Source organism: Hyperolius riggenbachi, chromosome 1, assembly GCF_040937935.1.
Source record: "Hyperolius riggenbachi isolate aHypRig1 chromosome 1, aHypRig1.pri, whole genome shotgun sequence".
Taxonomy (NCBI): Eukaryota; Metazoa; Chordata; class Amphibia; order Anura; family Hyperoliidae; genus Hyperolius; species Hyperolius riggenbachi.
In genome coordinates this window covers 227,251,601-227,275,815 of record NC_090646.1, presented here as the reverse complement: position 1 = coordinate 227,275,815, position 24,215 = coordinate 227,251,601, and the positions used below count along the sequence as shown (strand labels likewise).

Below are 24,215 nucleotides of genomic sequence, written 5' to 3'. Positions count from 1 at the left end.
GGGAGTCTGACATTGAGAGGATGCTAAGTGGCTGACACAGCAAAACAGGACCACTTAAACAGCAATATGCAGTGCTGGAAATATCTCCTTAATTTTAAGTCACAAAATTGCTGTTTTCTCGTATCCAGAGCTCACGTTATCTGCAAAGACGCCAGGTCAACTGCATCCACTTCTCATCTAGAGACTCTGAATAGACGCATATGAACCCGTAGTGCCTGTTTCTTTCCTCTTTACAGAATTTACATAGTAGTTGCCAAGCTCTGACAAAGACCATCCGCATGAATGGCTAATGAGGCCATGACCCAAAAACAAAGCATTGACACATAATTATCTATCTCCTCGTTCTTAAATATGAGAAAAAGGAACTTGAAATTGTTATCTCACATGGTGTGCTGATCTCTCCTTGTATTATATTGTATTTTTCAGATTAGAGCAAATATAATGACAAAATCCAACACTAGGACGAAGTTTCTCATGTGGACTGGACTGGCGATGCTGTCTACACAGGGTGGGGCTTTGGGCTATCTCACCTGGTGGGTGTATTCTTGGGATATTATGGAGCCTGTTACATACTTTATCACATATGGAAATGTCATTGCTTTCTATGCATACTACCTTTTAACCAACATGGTAAGTATCCTTTAAGAATAAAAATGGTTTTTTATAACAGTACTCCTGTACTAAAGCCGTGAGAGACTGCCAAATCTGACACATTGGACCAGTTCCAATTCAGTTTTTCTCCTAAGTTTTCTCCTAGGTGATACAGTATTTTCACATCTTATCAATACAATTGCCTCAATTCACTAAGCATTACCACATTCAGTAATGCTGAAAACAGCTGATTTTACCGATCACCTTCCCATATTCCAATTCACTAAACCTATTACCACACAGAAAATTACAATTACCGATTGGGGAGGTAAATTACCAACTTGTGTGGTAAATGTCTCAGGAAATGTCAAGAAATTTAAATTCACAGAGATTTACGGTAAATTGGGCAAAAGTTTCTCCAGCTCTTACCAGCTGACAACTCACTCTCTCCATGCTCTTTAGAGCAGGGGTAGGGAACTTTGGCTCTCCAGCTGTGATAAAACTACAAATCCCAACATGCATTTTGCCTTTATTAATCATGACTGTGGCTGTCAGACTCATGCAATGCATTGTGGGACTTGTAGTTCCTTAACAGCTAGAGAGCCAAGGTTCCCTACCCTTACATTAGAGAGAGACAAGCAGCCAATAGGAAGAGCCACACAGCCCTGCTTCTCAAGCTGATTTGATTAGATATGGTTGGAGGTGGGAACACTTTACAGCCTGAGATATGAAGAATTCAGACAGTCATACTGCTAACCTTCTTTTAAAATCTGAAATGGGAAAAGTGTAATTATCCTGTGCAGGGGAGGGGGGAAGGAGGTATTTATTTTTATTTTATGTACAAAGTGTAAAATGTGTATTTTTACTTTTTGTATGTATTTTTTTCTACCACTAGATGTGACTAGTCTGTTTGCTTTGAACAAGTACACAGACAGTGTTGTTACAGCAAATTATATTTCTCTTACAGGCACTTTGATTGGTTCAGGGAACACTTATTCCATTTTACCAATCTTGGCTCTCCAGGTTCTGATAGGTACGCACGGCGGGGGCACGCGTGCATGGCACCGGCAGAGGGTGTTTTAAGACATCTGTTGGTCCGTTAAGAGGGACCAACAGGATGTTTTAAAATGTTGCGCGGTCCACAAATGGTTAAGGCCAATTCTTTGTGGGGAGACCGTTAACTTATTGGTGGGCTTTTGGGATGTGATAGCATAAATTGTATTTAGTGCAGCCCGTCACATCACCAGCTCATTTCCACTGATGTAGTAAACCTATGCTGTGCCGCTGGTGCATGTGCAGGCTCCATTTAAACTCAGGAGGGTAGTTGGTTAAAACAGGCCTTAGGTGATGAAAAGTACAAATTCAGCCCTGCTTGCAGTGCGCCATCTTTTGCAAAGTAAAGATCCCACCAGTGTTACAGGTCCTTCAGTTTGGTAAATGCTGCTTTACTGTTTTGGTTTTTTTTGTTGTCGTTTTTTTATGGTGTTCAAATAAAATAACCTAAGATTTTTTTGGGGGGTGTCTATAGATAAGAAAATAAAATGCTAAAAAAAAAGCAAATGCTGAGGAATGAATTTACAGACTGCTGTGAAATAAGATCCCAGAGTGCACACAGACTATAACACAAGAACCTGCTTCCGTGGACAATTTATTGAACGTCACTTTAGTCATACAAATAATGTCAGGAACAATAAAATCCAGAGCTCATAAAAAAAACCCTGCTCCATTACAGTCCCAAATGCCCACATCAACACTAATATGTTGCAGAAAATGTCCCAAACCAGCAACGAGGAATAAAATATTCTATAAATAAGGACATCTTTCTATTAGTTCATCTCTCTTCTGTCAGCCTCTCTCTCCAACACGACAGACTAGGGAAGCAGGCAAGAGAAAGTGGTGCTGAAAATGTCATGATGTCTGCATGCCGCTGACTGTAGCTGTTGTGCAATCTAGACCTCATTTATAAACAGGTCAGCTGCTTAAAGGACAACTGAAGAGAGAGGTATATGGAGGCTGCCATGTTTATTTCCTCTTAAAGGGAACCTAAACTGAGAAGGATATGGATTTTTCCTTTTTAAGATAATACCAGTTTCCTGACCCTCCTGCTGATCCTGTGTCTCTAATACTTTTAGCCACAGCCCCTGAACAAGCATGCAGATCAGGTGCTCTGACTGAAGTCAGACTGGATAAGCTGCATGCTTGTTTCAGGTCTGTGATTCAGCCACTACTACAGCCAAAGATCAGCAGGACTGCCAGGCAACTGGTATTGTTTAAAAGGAAACATCCATATCCCTCTCAGTTAAGGTTCCCTTTAAGCAATACCAGTTACCTGGCAGCCCTGCCGACTCTGTGCCTCTAATACTTTCAGCCATAGACCCTGAACAAGCATGCAGCAGATCAGGTGTTTCTGACATTAATGTCAGATCTGACAGATTAGCTGCATGCTTGTTTCTGGTGTGATTCAGACACTACTGCAGCCAAACAGACCAGCAGGGCTGCCAGGCAGGTATTGTTTAAAAGGAAATAAACATGGCAGCCTCCATAGTCTTCTCATTTCAGTTGCCCTATAAAGGACACCTGAAGTGAGAGGGATACGGAGGCTGCCATATTTATTTCCTTTTGAACAATGCCAGTTGCCTGGCAGTCCTTCTCTCCTGATCTCTTTGGCTGCAGTAGTGTCTGAAACACACACATGAAAATAGCATGCTGCAAATTCAGTAAAACTTTAAACGTATTTGTTGAGGGTCTATGGGTAAAAGTATTAGAGGCAGAGGATCAGCAGGGCAGCCAGCCCATTTGCATTGTTTAAGAGGAAATAAATTAGCCTCCATATCCTTCTCACTTCTGGTGTCTTTTAAGGCTGGTTCACCCTACACTTAAGCAGCGTACACACGCCGGACTTTAGGAAACGACGGGTCCGTCGTTGCCTCCCGCTGGGTGGGCGTGCCAGCGACAGTCCGGCGTGTGTACGCTCTGTCGTCAGACTGATACGGCTGTTTCTGAGCGATCCGCCCGGCGGATCGCTCAGAAACAGCCGTATCAGTCTGACGACAGAGCGTACACACGCCGGACTGTCGCTGGCACGCCCACCCAGCGGGAGGCAACGACGGACCCGTCGTTGCCTAAAGTCCGGCGCGTGTACGGACCTTTAGTGTTCAGTGCTGTGGGTGGTAACAGCACAAAAGTGGTCACAATCTTTGGAACAACAGTTCACACGTCCGTTGCATTAAACATGTCAAAATAACATTGCTATGATGACATGTCAAACTTCTGTTCTATCAATGTCTGTTATTATGCATGCAGTGACTGGACAGTACAGACCTTCACAAGTCCATCCTGTCCATGCACAGCATGTCTGAACAGAGCCTATGTGTAACATAGGATTCATCAACATGTTTGTTGGTCCTTTGTGGTCTGTTCTGTGAATGGGACCATTTTCCTGTCTGGTGTGAAAAAACCCTGGACAGTCATGTTTTCAATACAGTGTCCATGCTGCAAAGTGTGAGCCTTCAAGTCAAAATTAACTACACATAAGGTCCATACAGATGCTCAGTCAGTGGCGGAGCAACCAGGGCAGCAGCCTCTGTAGCCATAGGAGTTTGGAGGGTCTGCTTCCAAAAACACAGGGGGCCTGATTCACAAAGCGGTGCTAACAGTTAGCACGGTGGTGAAAAGCCCTTTATCATGCCTAAACTCAGTTTAGGCATGATAAGTTTAGGTGTGATAAGTTTAGGTGTGATAAGTTTAGGCGTGATAAGTTTAGGTGTGATAAGTTTAGGCATGATAAGTTTAAGCACCAACTGCATTAGCACCGCAGTGCACAGCTGATCAAACGTTTGGCGCTAGCAAAGTCTGGTGCACTCCGCATGGAGTTTAATGGCGCTGCTTTGCATGCGGGACTTTGCACACGATTTAAACTTATCTAAACTTAGCATGCCTAAACTTATCACACCTAAACTTATCATGCCTAAACTTATCACACCTAAACTGGCTTTTCACCAGAGTGGTGCAATGGTTATCATGCCTAAAGTCTCTAACTGGGTTAGCACCGCTTTGTGAATCGAGCCCAGGCTGTTTACCTTCTATTTTTTTGTTGTTGTTGCTTTCCTGACTTCCCGACTGTAATGGTACATACACACGGGTTACAACTGTCGCTGCAACTGCGTGGCACGCGAATTTTGCAGCAACAGATCCCCGTGTGTATGCCGCGCGCACCATGAACCGTTGCTAGTCTGAGCTGTCGCCGGGCGATTGACTTGGTCAACAGCTGTCGCCACAACTTCGACGCAACTACCGCTAGTCCGCCGTGTGTATGCGGACTAGCGACAGCAACTCCATACACAATGTATGGAGCTTCCGGCGGGGGGGAGGAACCTTCGGTGACAGCTTCCGCCGCGCCTCTGCCTTTTGGCATAGACGAGTAGACAGCTGTCGCATGGGCGGAGGGGTCACCGACCTGTCGCGCGCGTCCCCTGTGCGCTAGCGACTAGCCACAAAGGTGCCCCGTGTGTACTTAGCTTAAGACAGCAGGAGCCCTGAACTCTGAGCTTAAAGAGAAACTCCAACCTAGAATTGAACTTTATCCCAATCAGTAGCTGATACTCACTTTTACATGAGAAATATGATTTTCACAAACAGACCATCAGGGGGCGCTGTATGACTGATTTTGTACTGAAACCCCTCCCACAAGAAGCTCTGGGACCGCGGTACTCTAGGCAAACTGCCACAATGTAACAATGTTCACAGACAGGAAATGGCTGTTTACAGCTCTCTCTAACAGCCAAAACAGCTAGGAGCAGCTACATAACCTGCCCACAGTAAAAATGGCACCATGTAATGTCAGAATGTAAATCGGAGAGAGGAAAGATTTTACAATGAGCAAACACTGACTAAATCATTTATACATAATTATGGTAAAAAATGAAGCACTTTTTTTTACTACATTATTTTCACTGGAGTTCCTCTTTAAGACCACATGCCCAGGAAAAATGGCGATGCATTTTACACTGCCACAAAACCAGGCATGCGGCGCCCTCTGGCTCCATAAGGCTGTATAAGGACTTTATCAAGAAATGAACAGCAGATGAAGTAATCCATGTCCCTATGGGTACTTAGTGTTGCTTTATTGATAAACATGCCCCCCCCCCCCCCCATACATAAATTATTACAGTAGGCTGCATCTGGGCAACTATACTGTCCACTTACCAGCCTGCCACTCATCTGTTGCCAATCATCTTGCATAAGCTAGATGTGCAGTCATGGGAGGGAACAATCCATATAAGCCAACTTACACAGCAGAATCGGTCACTTCCACGCAGAGGCGGGACGAGGTCCTCCAGCACCCAAGGCTGAGACAGCAAAGTGTGCCCCTCCATCCCTCCCAACCCAGCTGTCACACACTGATAGCTATTAGACTAATAGGTGCCCCAGGGCCCCCAACCTCCCCAACACCTTAATCTCTAGTTATCTGGCTTGCAGTCACTGTCATGTATCCCTTTTTTTATTTCTTTCTGCTTCAAACACAATTGGGAATGACAGCTGAATGAATTGTGCGTCCCCTCCTACACTGCGCCCTGAGGCTGGAGCCTCTCCAGCCTCTGCCTCGGCCCGGCCCTGCTTCCACGGCAGTGGAACCCAGAGGACAAGCAGTGGCAATACTGAAAGATGTATTGCAAATTTTATGTAAACCTGCATCTTCACAACTATCAGTGCCCCCAGCCACGGGGAGACTTACCCATCCTAGTGCAAGGCTGAAAACAATCGTCACAGGATTCACAGGGTTAGTTTTAATCATGGTTCACTACACACTACAGCTTATTTACTATCCATACAGGCACAAAATAACAGCTTTTGCTGTACGTACTGAAGTTGACGTATCAGTTTGTTTCACTATGTTTATACTCAGCAGTATGTTAAACCTTACAAAACATTATTACGTTTAACTAGTAAAAGTATTATCAAAAAGTAAAAGTGACTTTGTTGGTTATTATTTTTATTACCGATGTGGTGCATAGACAGCATCTCTGTGCTAACCCAGATCATCTACTACACTGAAGTCAGTGGAGTGCACCATTCTGAAGTCTGTACAGAACTGTCTGTACATCATCACAAGTTCAGTGGTGGGAGGGAATAAAGTAAAAAAAATAAATAAAAAGCCTTAGGCCCAGTTTACACTTAATCAGTTGGTACGCGTTTTTTTTTCTTCTCCATAGCAGTGCATTGTGAAAAATATTTCAGTTAAAACGCGTTAAGTGTGAAAGGTGCCATAGGAGAACATGGGACTTTCTTTGAAAATCAGTTGACATTTCAGTTATATCTGAGAGCAACTGATTAAGTGTAAACAGGGCCTTACTAAGTGACTTTATGGTTAGTTCTAAGCTAGAACTCCTTTTTAAGTTTCTCAGGGAAAATAATATATTTATGTTTGTACCTGTGTTTTCCTGTCTAAGCATTTACTGTGTGTACTGCTAGAAAGTATTAAATATATAGCTCTATCGAATATTTTATTCAGAAATGCAGTGATGGTTAGGACTGTCTCTTTGGCAGGACTATGCTTATCCAGATGCAAGAGACCGTCAGTTCCTGCATTTATTTTACAAAAGAGCCAAGAGGCAACGCTTTGATGTGCAGAAATACAATCAGCTGAGAAATGAACTGGCGGAGGTATTTATAAGCTCTATCTAAAATTGCATTATTTGTTTAGTCAATGAAGAGTTGTGTGATGTAAATCTGTTTCATGGAAAACCCCAGGAGTCTGATGCATATACTGAGTTAATAATTCGGTAGATATACTAAGCGTAGAAATAAAAGTAAACAGCACAATGCCAGCCTGTTCAGAAAGCTGCGGAAGTCAATCAGCATTTCTGGAATCCAGGCATTAGGGTTAGTTCACACTGATGGTTTTGAGGGCAGGGTGCAATGGCCCAAAACACTGCCAGCTACATTGAACTATGTCATATGTATGAGAAAGTAAAGCACAGTAAACAGTAGCAATTTAATTGTCCCTATAACCACTTAAAGAGAGCCTGAGGTGGGGTCAGAAAAAAAGTAGGCTACTTTACCCCGCGGTGCTGAGCAGCTCCCCGCTGGTCCTTTCACTACGCTGCATTGAGAGACTGTGTGTCTCTAATAGCGTGCAGGGAGGTGGGGGAGCGGCAGGACGCGCAGCTAGGGAGAGAGAGCTGCCCAATGGCAGCTCTGGAGACCCTGTAGTAACGGGGATTCCTTCTCCCCTCTGTTTACCTCAGATCTCGGGGGGCTATAGCGCGGGGGCAGAGAGTGATGGTGTGGGGACGCAGAGCCATGTAATTAGGCAGAGAACATGCCTCTGTGTCCCATCTGCCCCCCATCTACCCACCTCGGGTTCTCTTTAAGCCTGGTACACCTATGCAATTTTTAATGGGCAATGATTAGCCAACTTGACCACTTCCATGTACAGCAAATTCCCCAGTATCTGGCATCGGCGGGGATTGCCTGATGCCAGAAACATGTACGTGCGGGAGGAAAAAGCACAAACCCTCCCCTCCAGCTCGGTCTTTTCACTTTCCTGTAGCTCCTAGCAGCTTTCCGGCATCCTCAGTGTATGGCTCCTGGTGTGTCACCTGACTCTTGTCTGGTCACGTGACATGCCTGAAGCCGTGCATGGATGTTGTAAAGCCGCTATGAGCTACAGGAAGGTTAGATGGCGCTGGAGGCTCAGTGAGTATTTTTTACCCTGCGAACCCTCAAGGCACAGTCCCCATTATCCCCTCAGGCATGCCGGTTAGTTAAGACTTCTGGTTGCCCGAGTTGCAGATAATGGGGACTTTGTGCGGGTAAGCTCTCATATTACAGCAATCTATTCATAGTATTTAATATCCGATGGCCCTCATACAACATGGAAGTCGAAAAATTGCCCGGTCATTGGCCAACCAAAAGTGAACATGTGTACCACCAGGCTTTAGTGTCGTTGATCCTCGCAGCAATTATTGGCTACTAGCCGACCCGCGGCGTAGCATACGCCGCATAAGAGGGTAGAGGGCAGGAAGGGGGTATTGGGCACAGCGCTGGGGAGGGGGGTTGGACCCCCCCTCAACTGGGTCCCCCATGTGTGCTCTACCTCCAGCTTAAGCTCGGCAGGACCCCCCCCCCCCCCTCACCTGGGTCCCCCATGTGCACTCCCCCTCCAGCTTAAGCTCAGCAGGTCCCCCCTCCCTCACCTTGGTCCCCCATGTGCACTCCCCCTCCTGCTTAAGTACAGTAGCAGCCGCCACTATTAGTAAGAGGCAGCGGGCAGGGATGACTCACCTTTTCTGCGTTCCAGCGTGCGCTCCACTGTCGTCACTTCCTGCAATGCCGCACACTGTATTGGTGTAATTTGCCTTTTTAAAACAGAAGGAAATCTGCAATAATTCAGCTATATGTGAACATTTGTGGTTACCCACAATGCACTGCTACTAAATATGAAAATTACCCCTTTTCCCCCTTGGTAAGCCAAGCAAGCATCCAGAGCCGCTGGTGTATAGTAAACATATAGCTTTAAATTTTACACAGTCATATCAAACCCACATGTGACAGCCTGTTTCAGACTTTTGATCCTCATCAGTATATGGCAGGGATTGATACAGCTGAATGAGATAGGGCTTGGACCAGTACAACAGAGTAACCAAGCAACTCAGGGTGACCCAAACCACTCGTAATGTATACGGGGATAAAAGGGACCAAAAAGACCTCCTACTAAAAAAAGCAAAGCTTGGTGTAATTTGCCTTCCTAAAACAGAAAGAAATATGCAATTACTCAGCTATAAGTGAACATTTGTGATTACCCACAATGCACCGCTACTAAATATGCAAATTATTCCTTTTCACCCTTAGTAAGCCAAGCAAGCCTATAGCTTTAAGTTTTACACAGTCATATCAAACCCACATGTGGCAGCCTATTTCAGACCTTTGGTTCTTATCACTACATAGGCTATCATTCATAAAGCATTTCCGCATGCGGAAATGCTTAAAACAGCTGACTTTCCCGCACACGTAGCAAAATCTGCATTCATAAAGGCTCCTTCCGCATCAAAAGCTGACATTACCGAGCAGAGCGATAAATCACCGCCTTGTGCTGTGATTGTTGTAAAAAATGTAGCAAAATGTTAATTCATAAAGATCACCGCAAGCGGTGTGAGGTCGGGAAGTACCGCTCCCTCTGATGTGGCAATAACAATCTTAAGTGAATGGAGACACAGAGACCTCCCAGGCAGCTACAGTAGAGCGGAACACAGAGAAATGTATCAACTCGGCAGCTTCCGTGTCTCCCCAAGCCTACCGCCAGCCTAGTTCAGGGAATCTCTGCACTGCTACCGCACCTGGATACTTTTTTATGAATCAGCAGCCAGAAGTCTAAAACACTGTCAGCTGTGTTTTCCCACACTGATTCTCCATACCAACAGCACTTTCATGAATGATAGCCATAGCAGAGATTGATATGGCTGTATGAGATAGGGCTTGGACCAGTACAACAGAGTAGCCAAGCAGCTCAGGGTGACCCAGACTTCTAAGAATGTATAGGAGGATAAGAGAGACCAAAAATCCCTCCTACTAAAAAAAGCAAAGCTTGGTGTAATTTTCCTTCTTAAAACAGAAGCAAATCTGCAATAATTCCGCTATAAGTGAACATTTGTGGTTACCCACAATGCACTGCTACTGAATATGAAAATTATCCCTCTTTGCCCTTGGTTTGATATGACACTACTTCTTCTTCTTGCTTGGACCAGCCCCTTCTTCTTGCTTGGACCGGCCCTGGGGGCAGGGCGCTACGTCTTCTTCTTGTTTGAAGGTTGAGGCACTTACTCTATTATATATATATATATATATAGATGAGGTGGCTTTAAAAGCTAGCTCACACTATCGCTGCCCATAGCTGCAATGTAAATCATGGCTGCAGCCCCTCATATGTATTCAGCAGAGGTGGTTAGTTGCTGTTATACTCTGAATGTTGCAGTTTTTATGACTGTCCTCAACCTCGGGCATGTGCAGGAGGCAACCACTCTGCACAGTGTTTTGAGAGTGGGCAAACGCCCAAAGCTAACCACTCCTAATCCATCAATATAAATAAAGCCTTATGCTGGGAATGCATGATGAGTTTTTTTTTAATTTTTAAATCAGTTTTCCAATCAATTATACAGTTGATTTCCATTTACTTCTATGAGAAAATCGTTCAGAAAACGATCAAAATCAGATCAGATCTGTCGGAATTTATTGAGACATCTATCTGTATTTCCAACCTTAGGCCAGTGAGGAAGTGCAAGTTAGTAGTCTTTATCTAAGTTTCCAACTGTGATACCTCTGGGAAGACCTTGAAAAATAGCCTACCAATATTTTTTTTTTCAGGAGCTCCACTCAAGCAGTTTAGGAGGGGAGTTCACGTAGAGTTTATGTACCGTATTTTCTCCCATAAAAGATGCACTTTTTTTTCCACAAAAAATGGGGAGAAAAAGTCCCTGCGTCTTTTACGGCAACGGCAGGAAATTGCCGACCTACAATCGCCCTCCGATACAAACCGTTGACCCGTTGTCATTGGAGACTCCCTGCCTGTGTGCCCGCTGTGGCTGTCTCCCCCCACTTGCCTCTTCTTCTCCTTCCTGTTTGTCTCCGGGTCCCCTCCCCCCCACATGTGAGCAGCGGCTTACCTCCTACTACATCCTGCCTTCAGCGATTGAAGACATCTGGCTTCTCTGTGCAGCTTCCTCTAGTGCCGGCATCTAATTATACGGCTTCTAATGATGCGTTGGGTGTCAATAATTTGATGTCTTTATATTGCTTTTGACAAATTTGCAGCTTGCATCAGTGCATTTTGGTACTGAGAAGTAGAACATAATGGGTTTTTATTACTCTTAAAAATATGGTGCCTCCACGTATTAGTTTTATATTGTGCAGCTACTTGTACTCCAGTCCCATCCTGTTATTCTTTTATTGTGGAAAGTTCCAGTATCCACCTCATTTATCATTGTGTGCCAAACTACAACTGTCACTGCATAGCAACTACTGCGGTTCATACTTGCACTTTTCCTTTGCAAGTAAATCCTATTTAGTTTTGTCAGCCGTTACTTTATGAATACAAATAGGATGAAAAGATGCCTCCATTTTGCAGTCAGTCATGTAATTGTGAGAGGAAAACTTGCCAGGAGGTTAAGATGAATGTTATTCCTGTAATGCACACCAGGCTTCAAGCAAACCTGTACTGAGTAAAATTATTTAAAATAAACACATGAGGTAACTTCAAATGAACATTACATAGTTACCTTGCCAGCAGTTCCTCTCAGAGGCTCACCATTTTCTTCTGACAATGTTCCCTTCCAGTTCTGACAACATTTTGTCAGAACTGAAATAGATCAGTTGCTTTCAGTTATATATCAGTTGCTGTCAGTTACAGCTGAGAGGAGAACTGATGTGTCCATGTTTCCCTATGACTCAAGTGGGCGATGTTACAGTTTAACAGTGTGCTGACCAGGAAGCTGTTATGGGGTAATGGCCATTTTCAAAATGGAGGATGGAGAATTCCATTGATCACAGTGGACACACAGGACACAGGAGAGTAGATAGAGATTGAGGAGTAGACTACGCAGAAGGTAAGTATGACTTGTGTATGGTTATTTTGACTTTTAATTTTCAATACAGGTTTTCTTTCAAGCTTCCTGACATGTTACAAATTGTGGCCAAGCCAAGAATGCTACTTCTGTTTTATGTGCACCTGGGGAGAATCTATGCAGAAGGTGGTGGAAAGAAAAAGGCAGCACAGGTAGAGAGCTGGCAGGCAGACGCTGTGGGGGAGAGTGAGAGCTGACACATAGGGAGAGAGAGACAGCACAGAGAAAGCTGGCAGACAGATGCTGTGGAGAGAGAGAGATAAAGGTGGGGGTAGAGGAAGAGCTCACACAGGGAAGGAGAGACAGCACAGAGAAAGCTAGCAGACAGATGCTGTGGAGAGAGAGATAAAGGTGGCGGTAGAGGGAGAGCTTATACGCGGAAGGAGAGGCAGCACAGAGAAAGCTAGCAGACAGATGCTGTGGAGAGAGAGAGAGAGAGATAAAGTTGGAGGTAGAGGAAAAGCTTACACAGGGAAGGAGAGGCAGACAGATGCCGTGGAGAGAGAGATAAAGGTGGGGGGTAGAGGGAGAGCTTACACAGGGAAGGAGAGGCAGCACAGAGAAAGCTGGTAGACAGATGCTGTGGAGAGAGATAAAGGTGGGGGTAGAGGGAGAGCTTATATGCGGAAGGAGAAGCAGCACAGAGAAATCTGGCAGACAGATGCCATGGAGAGAGAGAGAGAGATAAACGTGGGGGTAGAGGGAGAGAGAGGCAGCACAGAGAAAGCTAGCAGACAGATGCTGTGGAGAGAGCGAGAGAGAGAGAGAGAGAGAGAGAGAGAGATAAAGGTGGGGGTAGAGGGAGAGCTTACACGGGGAAGAAGAGGCAGCACAGAGACAGCTGTCAGACAGATGCTGTGGAGAGAGAGATAAAGGTGGGGGTAGAGGGAGAGCTTACACAGGGAAGGAGAGGCAGCACAGAGACAGCTGTCAGACAGATGCTGTGGAGAGAGAGATAAAGGTGGGGGTAGAGGGAGAGCTTACACAGGGAATGAGAGGCAGCACAGAGAAAGCTGTCAGACAGATGCTGTGGAGAGAGAGATAAAGGTATATTGTGTGATTGAAAGGTACGCTGTAATCAATACTGTTGTTTTATAAAGTAGGGAAGTGCCCAAAGTGCAAAGTGCACCTTATATATCCTTGAGAAAATTGATAAGGAAGAAGGAATGAGTGAAAGTTTCTCTTTACATGATCTAACTAAAGTTTCTAGTTCCGCATCAATTAACCATTTCAGCCCGCACGTATTTTTCACCTTGTGGACGAGAGAATTTTCCCATTTCAGCGCTCCTCCCTTTCATTCCTCAATTACTTTATCACTGCTTATCTTAAAGAAATGATCTATACCTTGTTTTTTCTGCCACCAATTAGGCTTTCTTTGGGGGGTTCATTATGCTAAAAATGATTTTATTCTAAATGCATTTTAATGGGAATAATTAAGAAAAAATGGAAAAAAAAATCATTATTTCGCAGTTTTCAGCCATATACCTTTAACCACTTTATGACAACCTGACTTATAAAAACGTCCTGCTAGAGCCTCTTAATGGCTCCAGGACATTTTTATAAGTCACAGTGTTGCTGCTGCTGTGCATGTGCATGCATCCCTGTGCACATGAAAATAGTGGGAAAAAAAACCCACCCAAAAAAAAGACACCTTTATTTCCAAATACTATATTGTCACCATCATTTGTACTAGGGACATAATTAAAATCTTGTGATAACCAGAACAAATAGGCAGATGAAATGTGTGGGTTTTATGCACAGTAGCAGTGTTAATATTAAAACTATAGGGGATGAAATTGGAGAAATAGTGTATTTTTTCATTTTTTTCCTTTAAAATGCATAGAAAATAAAGTAATTACTGAAAACAACCTCAAAAAGCCCAATTGGTGGTGAAAAAAACAAGATATAGATAATTTCATTGTGATTTGTAGTGATTAAGCTATTGGCAAATGAAAGGAATGGGCACTGAAAGGGGAAAATCACTCTTGTCCGTTAGGGTAAAAACCATTTTGGGGTGAAGTGGTTAAAATACCACATGCAACCGTAATTAAAATCCACACATTGTATTTGCCCATTTGTCCCGGTTATTGCAACGTTAAAATTATATCCCTAGTATATATGTATGTATATATGTATGGTGACAATATTTTATTTGGAAATAAAGGTACATTTTTTGAGTTTTACATCTATTGCTAATTTTTTGCCCATATATTTATAATAATGTGCCCTCTTGACATGCATATTAATTTTTTAAATCCCTAAAGTCAGTAGGTGTAATTTTACTATTTGGCCACAAAATGTTCCCGCTGAGCAAATCCCTATGTAGCATATAAGTGCGCTACATAGGAAACTATGTGTTGCCACATTGTTACTAGGGAAGTAACGCAGGGTTCAATGGAAGCCTGCATCACGGGTGGCCTGCGGGGAGATTAATGAATGGGAACTTTGTTCCCATTCATAAATCTAACATCAGCGGCAGACAGAAGCGCGGCGGCTCTATTTAAGAATAAACACTGTTTTTGAACAAAAACAGTGTTTATTCTCGGCGGACATGTACGGATTGGGACAGAGAACTTTTGTCCCCTGCAGCCAATCCCCCCTGCTACCAGCAACATTGCGATCACAGGCATTTGCTCTTACAATCGCGTGCAAGCCCCCCCAAATTGCAGGGATGTGACTAGCATGTCCCTGCGGCTGTAGCAGCTGCCGCTGCGGACATGAGGCTCACGTCCGTGCGGCATAAATGGTTAAATATAATAAAGTATATGCAATTTGAGCAAGGTTAGCAAAATACATGATTTATATGCCAGAATAATACACCATCAAAAAGACATGATGATCCACAACTCAATTCATAAGTAACAGCCAATATTAACCCAATCACGTATAGTACAGAGGCTAGCCACACAGACTATCCTATGAATATAGACTAATATGCCTAAATGATCCACTAGAAGATCTCCCTGCACTTAAAGGGACTATGAGCAGAAGCCATGGGTATGCATATAAGTATACCCACAGCTATTTAGTAAAGAGGGGGCACTCACCAGCCCCTTCAGTAAGCACTCCTGCTCCCCCAATAGGTGCTATAAATTGAAATAAGCAACTCTTAACTTAAGTCCCGCAGGCTTCCTGGCTTCTTCCTCCCCTCTGTTGGTGAACCGCATAAAGACACGTGGCAGAGGGACCACCCAGATCACCTACGAGTGAGCATGATGAAAAGGCTGTGGAAAACAGTTCCAAAGGAGAGGGACAGCCCATGAGAAATCTTCCATGCGAGAGTTAGAGGAGGTGATCAGGCTATAGGTCAAAAGGGTCTCCTGTGAGGAACATAGGGTCTGGGCAGGGAGGTATCTGGCAGTTATAGAGGAAATGTATGGAGATGATAGCTTGTGTAGAGCTTTGTATGCAAGCTTGAGAAGTTTAAACTGGATCCTTTGGGTAACCAGCGGAGAGATTGGTAGAGAAGGGCTGCTTCAGAGGACCTGGAAGAGAGGTGGATGAGATGGGCAGGAGAATTTAGTAGGGACTGGAGAGGTGCCAGTCTGCTTTTTGGTAAACCACAGAGTAGGGTGTTACAGTAGTCAAGATAGCAGATGATTAGAGCATGTGCAAGCATTTTGGTTGCCTCTTGTGAGAGGAAAGGACGGGTTCTGGAAATGTTGGAGTGACTTATGCAGCACGCTGAGAGTTAAGCCTCATACACACGAGGCACAAAAGGAGGCAAGCGACACAAAAAAAAAAAAAAAGCAGCGACAGCTCGTCGCCAGGTCCCTCTGTGCTGCAGCGGTACACACGGCGCACAGAGGAACAGAGATGCGGCGGAAGCTGTCGCTGAAGGTCCCTCCCCCCACCGGAAGCTCCGCTCACTGTGTGTGGGTTGCTGTCACTAGTCCGCATACACACGGCGGACTAGCGACAGTTGCAGTGAAGTTGCGGCCACAGCTGTTGCAGGCGATTGGCCAAGCCAATCGCCTGGCGACAGCTCTGATGGGTGACGGTTTGGGGAGCGCGCGTCATACACACGGGCATTCTGTCGCCGCAACACGCGCGTGCCACGTGGTTGTGGCGACAGCAGTAGCCTGTGTGTATGAGCCATTATGGTCCATACTCACGGGCTACAATTGTCGCCTCAACATGCGGCGCGCGCGTGTTGCTGCGACAGGTCGCCCGTTAGTATGAGGCGTTGCACGGGGGCGCACCCCGAACTGTCGCTGATGTCGCCAGGTGATTGGCGCGGTCAATCGCCTGGCGACAGTTGCCGCCGCAACTCCGCCGCAACTGTCGCTAGTCCGCGTGAGTATGCGGACTAGCGACAGCAACCTCTTTTAGAACACGGAGCTTCCGGCGGGGGGAGGAGGAACGTCGGTGACAGCTTCCGTCGCACCGCTGATCCCTCTTCCGCGTGTGTACGCGGAGGGACGTGGCGACGAGCTGTCGCCGAACTGCCGCGCACACGCTCCCGTGTGCTAGCGACAGTGCAGAAATGTTGCCCGTGAGTATGGGCCATTAGACTCTGGCTGCAGCTGTACAGTCTGGCAGGGGGATAGGGGTGACCACACAGGAGGTCATGAGTGTCATAAAGTGACACACTAGCTAACTTTGCAGAGCAGTGTGCAGAAGAAACTACATACACATCCGCTGGGCACTGTCCTTTTCACTTCTTGCCGCTCCCAGCTGCTGTGCGGTGTCCTTGTACTGCTCCCCGACAGTCACCGACATTGGGTCACATGATGCATCGGGACCACACACAGAGAATGCCGCACAGCAGCGGGGAGCTGCAAGAAGTGAAAAGGACAGTGCCCAGAGGATATGTATGTAGTTTCTGCTGCACACCGCCGAGCTTAGTGGTATTTTTAACACCAGTTGCTTGACTTCTCAAGCAAACAGCAAGCACACATCTGGCATCAGGCACTCCACACCTGTGTCGGATAAATTACTCTACTGTATTACTGTATTGCTCTTTGATGGCTCCTTAACCTGCATCGGGGAAACTATCAGGCCTCTTGCACACTGCAAGCAATTCAGATTCAGATTCCGCTTTTTAATCTGTTTTTACTTCCGATTCAGATTTAGATTTGCAGTTTGCTCCCTGCACACTGCAAATCTGAATCGGAGGTAAAAACTGATTAAAAAGCGGAATCTGAATCGGAATCGCTTGCAGTGTGCAAGAAGCCTCATACATACTGTACACTGTGGAACTGCAAGTACCAGTATGTCCTACATTACAATGAGTAATCTCTTGCTCAGAGGACAATGAGCAAAATCATCTTCTTTCCTTCACTGTATATGTTTTACAAAGGTATACCTATATGCAGAAACGGATTGATTGTTACCTTGCCTGTGTAGTCTTTAGTTTATTGTAATTTTAACAGATTTTTTTTCTCTCCCGAAGGTTGAAGAAAGTCTTAGACGTCTGAGAAATCCTCTGAAACTAAAGCTTCCAATAGAGCAACTAAAAGAGAGAGACTGACGTGAATTGTTTTTATACAGTATAGGTATATGAGTATTTTTCTGTGTTTTAACTAATTTTGTAAATTAAAGTGCAGCCACTATGTAAGTAAAGACTACAATAAATGATTAATAAAAGGCAATGTGATTTTACTTGTCTAGTACATAAACCTCTGTTTTGCTGATTTTGGTTACAAACTCAACCCATTTAAGAGCATTTGGCTTTATGTAGTCCAATATTAGCAGCTATGGCAAGCAAGATACAGTACTTGACAACATACAAGTTTGGAGCTGTGGTGAGGGCATGTCTGCAGGTGTGGTGGGGGCATGTCTGGAGGTGTGGTGAGGGGCCAGGGCATGTCTGCACCTGTGATGGGGGATATGTCTGGAGCTGTGTTGAGAGCATGTCTGCACCTGTGATGGGGGATCTGTCTGGAGATGTAGTGCAGGCATGTCTGGAGGTGTGGTGGGGGGATATGTCTGGAGGTGTGGTGCAGGCATGTCTGGAGGTGTGGTGGGGTATATGTCTGGAGGTGTGGTGCAGGCACGTCTGGAGGTGTGGTGCAGGCATGTCTGCACCTGTGATGGGGGATATGTCTGGAGCTGTGTTGAGAGCATGTCTGCACCTGTGATGGGGGATCTGTCTGGAGATGTAGTGCAGGCATGTCTGGAGGTGTGGTGGGGGGATATGTCTGGAGGTGTGGTGCAGGCATGTCTGGAGGTGTGGTGGGGTATATGTCTGGAGGTGTGGTGCAGGCACGTCTGGAGCTATGGTGGGAGCATGTCTGGAGCTGAGGTGGGGACAAATCAGGAGCTGTCGTGAGGACATGTTTGGAGTTGTGGTGGGGGCATGTCTGGAACTGGTGCGGCCATGTTCAGAGGTCTAGTGCAGGCATATTGGAGACTAAAATGCCATATTATAATACTGCCTTGCCTGAAGTCTGTTCATATCAATGTGCCATTTTCCATGAGAGGGACTGTCAGTCATCACATTTGAGGATGGTAATCTAAAAGTTACATGCATTACCCAGAATTATTGAGAAAAGAATGGAAGCCTGGGCAATGCATCCAGTGAAATATCTAGTTGCATATCTATAATATAATGTTTCGGGAATTAAAACACCAGGTTTAGACACGTGCTAAATGCATGACAAATGCATACAAAAGCTTGTGCATTGTAAGGGGTTTTAAAACATCTGTGCAACTGAGGCCTTACATGTAACTCCTTTTCTCCTATCAGAACATTGGGAGGTGTGATCTTCTGTGAGGTGGTCTATCCAAGGAAAGCATTCTAAAATCCTAAAACAAGATGACCTTTTTTAATTACCTACATTGTTGTGCATTGTATCCTTTGACATGTCTTCCTTACCTTTGCAGAGTGTGTAAACCATAGCTCTTAACTGTCCCTCTTTTGGAGGGACAGTCCCTCTTTGGGAGCCCTGTCCCTCTTTTCTCCTTATTTGTCCCTCTTTCAGGATTTTGTCCCTCTTTCTATGTAAATATATATATTTATCTACCAAAAATGTGTTTGACTCTAAATTTTATTCCCATCCTTTAAATTGATATAAATTTATATATTACTAATTTTAAAATGTTAATATGAAGGAAAATGAACCAGGATAGAAAGGGCCAGTGTGGTTTGAATTCTAAAACAAAATATTTTTCTTATGAAATCTTTATGGTTTGTGTGACTAGGGGAGTGACAGGTGCGTCATCAGGGGTGTGGCAGAGGTGTGATCAGGGGTGCGGCTTAAGTGTCCCTCTTTCTCATCTCAAAAAGTTGAGAGGTATGCAACTTACTATGGCAATGTACAGTATACTATGTTTCTAGATTTTATATATCCGTAGTTTTGTAACAATGTCACCAGCAGGTGGCAACATATGCCTTTTATATGGAACACCAGTGATGTACATTTAGCATAGCTCACAAGCTTTATGTCACATGCACCACTGCTAAGGAATCTGTAGCAATGTCAGTTGACTTTTTATAGAACTGTAAGTACATATATGCATAAAACTAATATTTCAACATTTAAGGTTGTTCTAGTCATCTTCTTTAGGTGCCTGGTTACCATCTGCTGACTGGCTGAAAGCAGACAACCTGCACTGAACTGATACAATATTAAATGGTGTTTTATAGCTACCGCATGCTACTTGTTCCAAAAAGATATGCTCCTCAGGGGTGGAACGACAAACTAAGGGGCCCTCCCAATGCTCACACCCCCATTCCCTGCGGTGACCACAACAGCCAGGAATCCTATAAGTGAGATCACCATTATCTCCCATCTATCATGCTGTATCCCTCTCTCTCCTAGGTGGTCTGTACCATTGTTTGCTGCTATTTTTTTTTACTTATGTTTAAATAAAGCTGCGTTCTATACTGGATGAGCACAGCTGTTCTTCCTTGAATTGAACAGTTAGCCTCTACTAGGGGCTTAGAGCACTCCAGTGGGCCAGTATAGCAGGTCCTGTGCACCTTTTCTACTTTTTTGGGAGGTCACCATTATCCCCCTACCCACCACATAACTACAGTAGCTTGGCAAGGCCACATATTTGTGTCAAAGTACCCTGGCTTAGCGGATGTCCTGAAGCAGGCCAGGAAGTTCTGTGGGCATTTGAGGCGGTCTTACACAGCCATGGCACACTTTGCGGAAATTCAGCGGAAAAACAACTTGCCGGTGAGACGCCTGATTTGCGATAGCCCGACTCGCTGGAATTCGACCCTGCTCATGTTCTCCCGCCTGCTAAAACAGAAGAAAGCCGTCACCCAGTACCTCTACAACTACAGTAGAATGAAACAGTCTGGGAAGATGGGGATGTTCTGGCCCGACAACTAGACACTGATGAGAAATGCATGCAGGCTCATGCGGCCGTTTGAGGAGGTGACCAACCTGGTGAGCCGCAGTGAAGGCACCATCAGCGACTTGATTCCCTACGCTTACTTCTTGGAGCGTGCTGTGCGTAGTGGCGGATGAAGCTGCGAATGAGCGTGACCAGGAACAGTTACGGCAGGAACAGGCATGGGACCAATTTTCATCAGACCCAGCTGTTTCCTCAACACCTGCGGCAGCACAGAGGGGGGAGGAGGAGGAAGAAGAGAAGTCGTGTGCAGAAGACGAGTCAGACTCAGAGGATGATGAGCAAGGTGTTTCTTTGGGGGAGGAGGAGGAGGGGACGGCGGCAGGAATACAACCGCAGCAGGCGTCGCAGGGGGCTTGCGCTGCTCAACCTTCCCGTGGTATTGTTCGCGGCTGGGGGGAGGAGGTTGACTTACGTGACGTCACTGAGGAAGAGCAAGAGGAGATGCATGGTACATCTGGATCCGACTTTGTGCAGATGTCGTCTTTTATGCTGTCCTGCCTGTTGAGGGACCCCCGTATAAAAAACCTCGAGGGGAATGAGCTGTACTGGGTGGCCACACTACTAGACCCTCGGTACAGGCACAAAGTGGCGGACCTGTTACCAACTCACCTGAAGGTGGAAAGGATGCAGCACATGCAGAACAAGCTGTCAACTATGCTTTACAATGCCTTTAAGGGTGATGTGACAGCACAACGCCAGCAAGGTACCACTGCCACTAATCCTCCTCCCGTGTCCACGCAGTCAAAGACAGGACGCTCCAGCGATCTCATGGTGATGTCGGACATGCGGACGTTCTTTAGTCCAACGCCTCGCCGTAGCCCTTCCGGATCCACCCTCCACCAACGCCTGGAACGGCAGGTAGCCGACTACCTGGCCTTAAGTGTGGATGTAGACACTGCTGTGAACAGCGATGAGGAACCCTTGAACTACTGGGTGCGCAGGCTTGACCTGTGGCCAGAGCTGTCCCAATTTGCCATCCAACTTCTCTCCTGCCCTGCCGCAAGCGTCCTGTCAGAAAGGACCTTCAGCGCAGCTGGAGGCATTGTCACTGAGAAGAGAAGTCGCCTAAGTCACAAAAGTGTTAAGTACCTCACCTTTATCAAAATGAATGAGGCATGGATCCCGGAGGGCTGCTGCCCGCCCCAAGACTAAGTCAGTCCCCGCACACACAGCATCTCTGCCTGCACGCCGTGTGACTGGCTGCCTGGCCTGCCCCAAGAAGACTAAGTCACTCCCAGTCCCTCCACACAGCATGTCTGCCTGCAGGCCGCTTGACTACCTTCTCCGCCACCACCAACAGGGTCCGGGACTCCAGGCGGATTGCTGAATTTTTTAGACCGCTGCTAGCAGCGGCCGCTGTAATAATTTTTCTGGTGCGTGTACATGACTGCCTAATTTTTCTGGCTGCACTGCGGGCAGCTGCAACAACAAAAGAAAAGGCATGTACATGCGCCCATTCCCCTTCGTGATCATTACCTTGCCGTGGTGAAGGGGCTTGCGTATCACAATGAAGCAATGACCGGCGCCTAGATGAGTGTCTCGGGGGGTACACCCACGATAATAAGGTCGTTGCCTCATTGTGGTCAGACCAAATTTGATCAGCTGGACAGTCACTGTTCTGTCATTCACCTACATCAGCCAGGCGACCATATGGGCTGTAAAGCCACCAAAACCTGCACTCTCGCCATGGTGCGCACCAGTCCAGCACGGCCGTCACTACACAAACAGCTGTTTGCGGTGCGTTACACGGTGAGTTTGGTGTGTCAGTGTGAAGCAGTACCTTAATTACACTACCTGATTGATGTATACACATGCAAGATGTTTTAAAGCACTTTAGGCCTGTCATTTAGCAAGATGTTTTAAAGCACTTTAGGCCTGTCATTTAGCATTCAATGTGATTTCTGCCCTTAAAACGCTGCTTTGCGTCAAATCCAGATTTTTCCCGGGGACTTTTGGCATGTATCCCACTCCTCCACCTGGGGGTCCAGGTGTTAGACCCCTTGAAACATCTTTTCCATCACTTTTGTGGCCAGCATAATTTTTTTTTTCAAAGTTCGCATCCCCATTGAAGTCTATTGCGGTTCGCAAACTTTTCCGCGAACCGAACCTTACGCGGAAGTTCGCAAACCTAAAATCGGAGGTTCGGCCCCACTCTACTGCCTAGTAAGTAGCTTTACTCCCTATTTCTTTCATACTGATCTGCTACAGGATCGAGATGTGCACCTTTACGCTTTCTCTCCAGTCAGTCAATGTGGCCTCCTATTTCCACAATGTATTATACTGCTCAAAGATTTTCATGTCCCCTCCTGGAGAGGACCATCTGTGGTCTGCTGCTGGTCACTCTTGGGAGTTAGTAATTGACGGGACCCCACCTCTGAATTCCCTTTTAAAGAGACACTGAAGCGGAAAAAAAATTATGATATTATGATTTGTATGTGTAGTACAGCTAAGAAATAAAACATTAAGATCAGATACATCAGTCTAATTGCTTCCAGTACAGGAAGAGTTAAGAAACTCAGGTTGTTATCTCTATGCAAAAAAGCTATTAAGCTCTACGACTTTCAAAGTCGTGGAGAGGGCTGTTATCTGTCTTTTATTATCTCAACTGTAAGTAAACAAATGTCTTTTTCTCTGCCAGAGGAGAGGTCATTAGTTCAGACTGCTCTGAAAGAATCATTTTGAATGCTGAGTGTTGTGTAATCTGCACTTATTAGAGAATGATGCAATGTTAGAAAAACACTATATACCTGAAAATAAACATATGAGAATATTTTCTTTGCAGCTAATCTTCTAGTAATTATTCATAGTACACATCCAATTCATTATATCATATATTTTTTTTTCGCTTCAGTGTCTCTTTAAGAATCCTCATCTATTGCTTTGCACCATGTGAATCATCAGCAGGACATTCATACAACAAAAGGATTCCCACTGAATGGTGTGTTGGCAGTTTGGTTATCAAGCAAGAATGACAAAGGTTACTGTCAGCACAGACTGTCGGTTTGCTCAATCAGGATTAGAACAAGCTGTGAGTAAATGATATACTGATCAATAGTGATGAGCAGGCAAACTTTCTTAACTACATTTAACAAAAAAAAGGCAAATTTTCATGTAAATGAATTTTGCGTAGTGTGGATTCCAATATGTTCCATATAGGCCAGTGTGCGGCTCAGGTCCTGTTGCAGACTCGTGGAACTGCTTCCAAGCCAAATTGCTAGTCTCAAATGGTGCTTGGGTGGGATAAGGACCAGGCCTCTTATATAGTTGTGATGAGTGGCAGCTACAAGCGCTCACCGCCTCCAAACCCAATGTTACCCGCTGTTGCAAGATGTAGCGGTACTGCATTTTGTTCTTGGTAAGGTCAGGTATGGGAATTATTCATAAACACCACAGAGCCAAATCACTCACCACCTCCTGCACTGCTGTTGTGAGTCAACTTGTGTGCCGTCCAACCGCCAGCGGGACTTGCATGTGGAGCACTCGTCCTGGATGAAAAGTTGTGCCCACTGACACGTAGCTTCCCCAATGTGTGTGTATGTGTGTTTTACCGGGGCTGCCTGTGTGGCGTTATTTTAACCGCAATAATAATCACAATAGTGGCAGTGGGAAAGCTGGGTAGCAGTACATAAACCCCCAATTAACAATCACTATATTTATGCAAATAAGCCTCTAGTTATAGGCAAAAATCATAAC

At 45.3% G+C, this 24,215-nt stretch overlaps 1 protein-coding gene across 3 annotated transcripts in view; it reads left to right on the top strand.

Annotated features, from left to right (window-relative positions):
* MCUB (mitochondrial calcium uniporter dominant negative subunit beta) overlaps positions 1-23,392 on the top strand; it is a 182,819-nt gene extending 159,427 nt beyond the window's left edge. The window contains exons 6-9 of one of the 3 annotated variants that reach the window (XM_068281561.1): positions 427-630; positions 7,138-7,254; positions 17,605-17,707; positions 23,374-23,392. In XM_068281561.1, coding sequence (XP_068137662.1) covers positions 427-630; positions 7,138-7,254; positions 17,605-17,682 — 399 coding nt within the window. In that variant the 3' untranslated portion in view covers positions 17,683-17,707; positions 23,374-23,392. Of the gene's footprint in view, positions 1-426; positions 631-7,137; positions 7,255-17,604; positions 17,814-18,900; positions 19,178-23,373 lie in introns of those variants that run through there. The other 2 variants (XM_068281552.1, XM_068281542.1) reach the window with 2 other exon arrangements.
* The last annotated feature ends 823 nt before the right edge of the window (positions 23,393-24,215 follow it).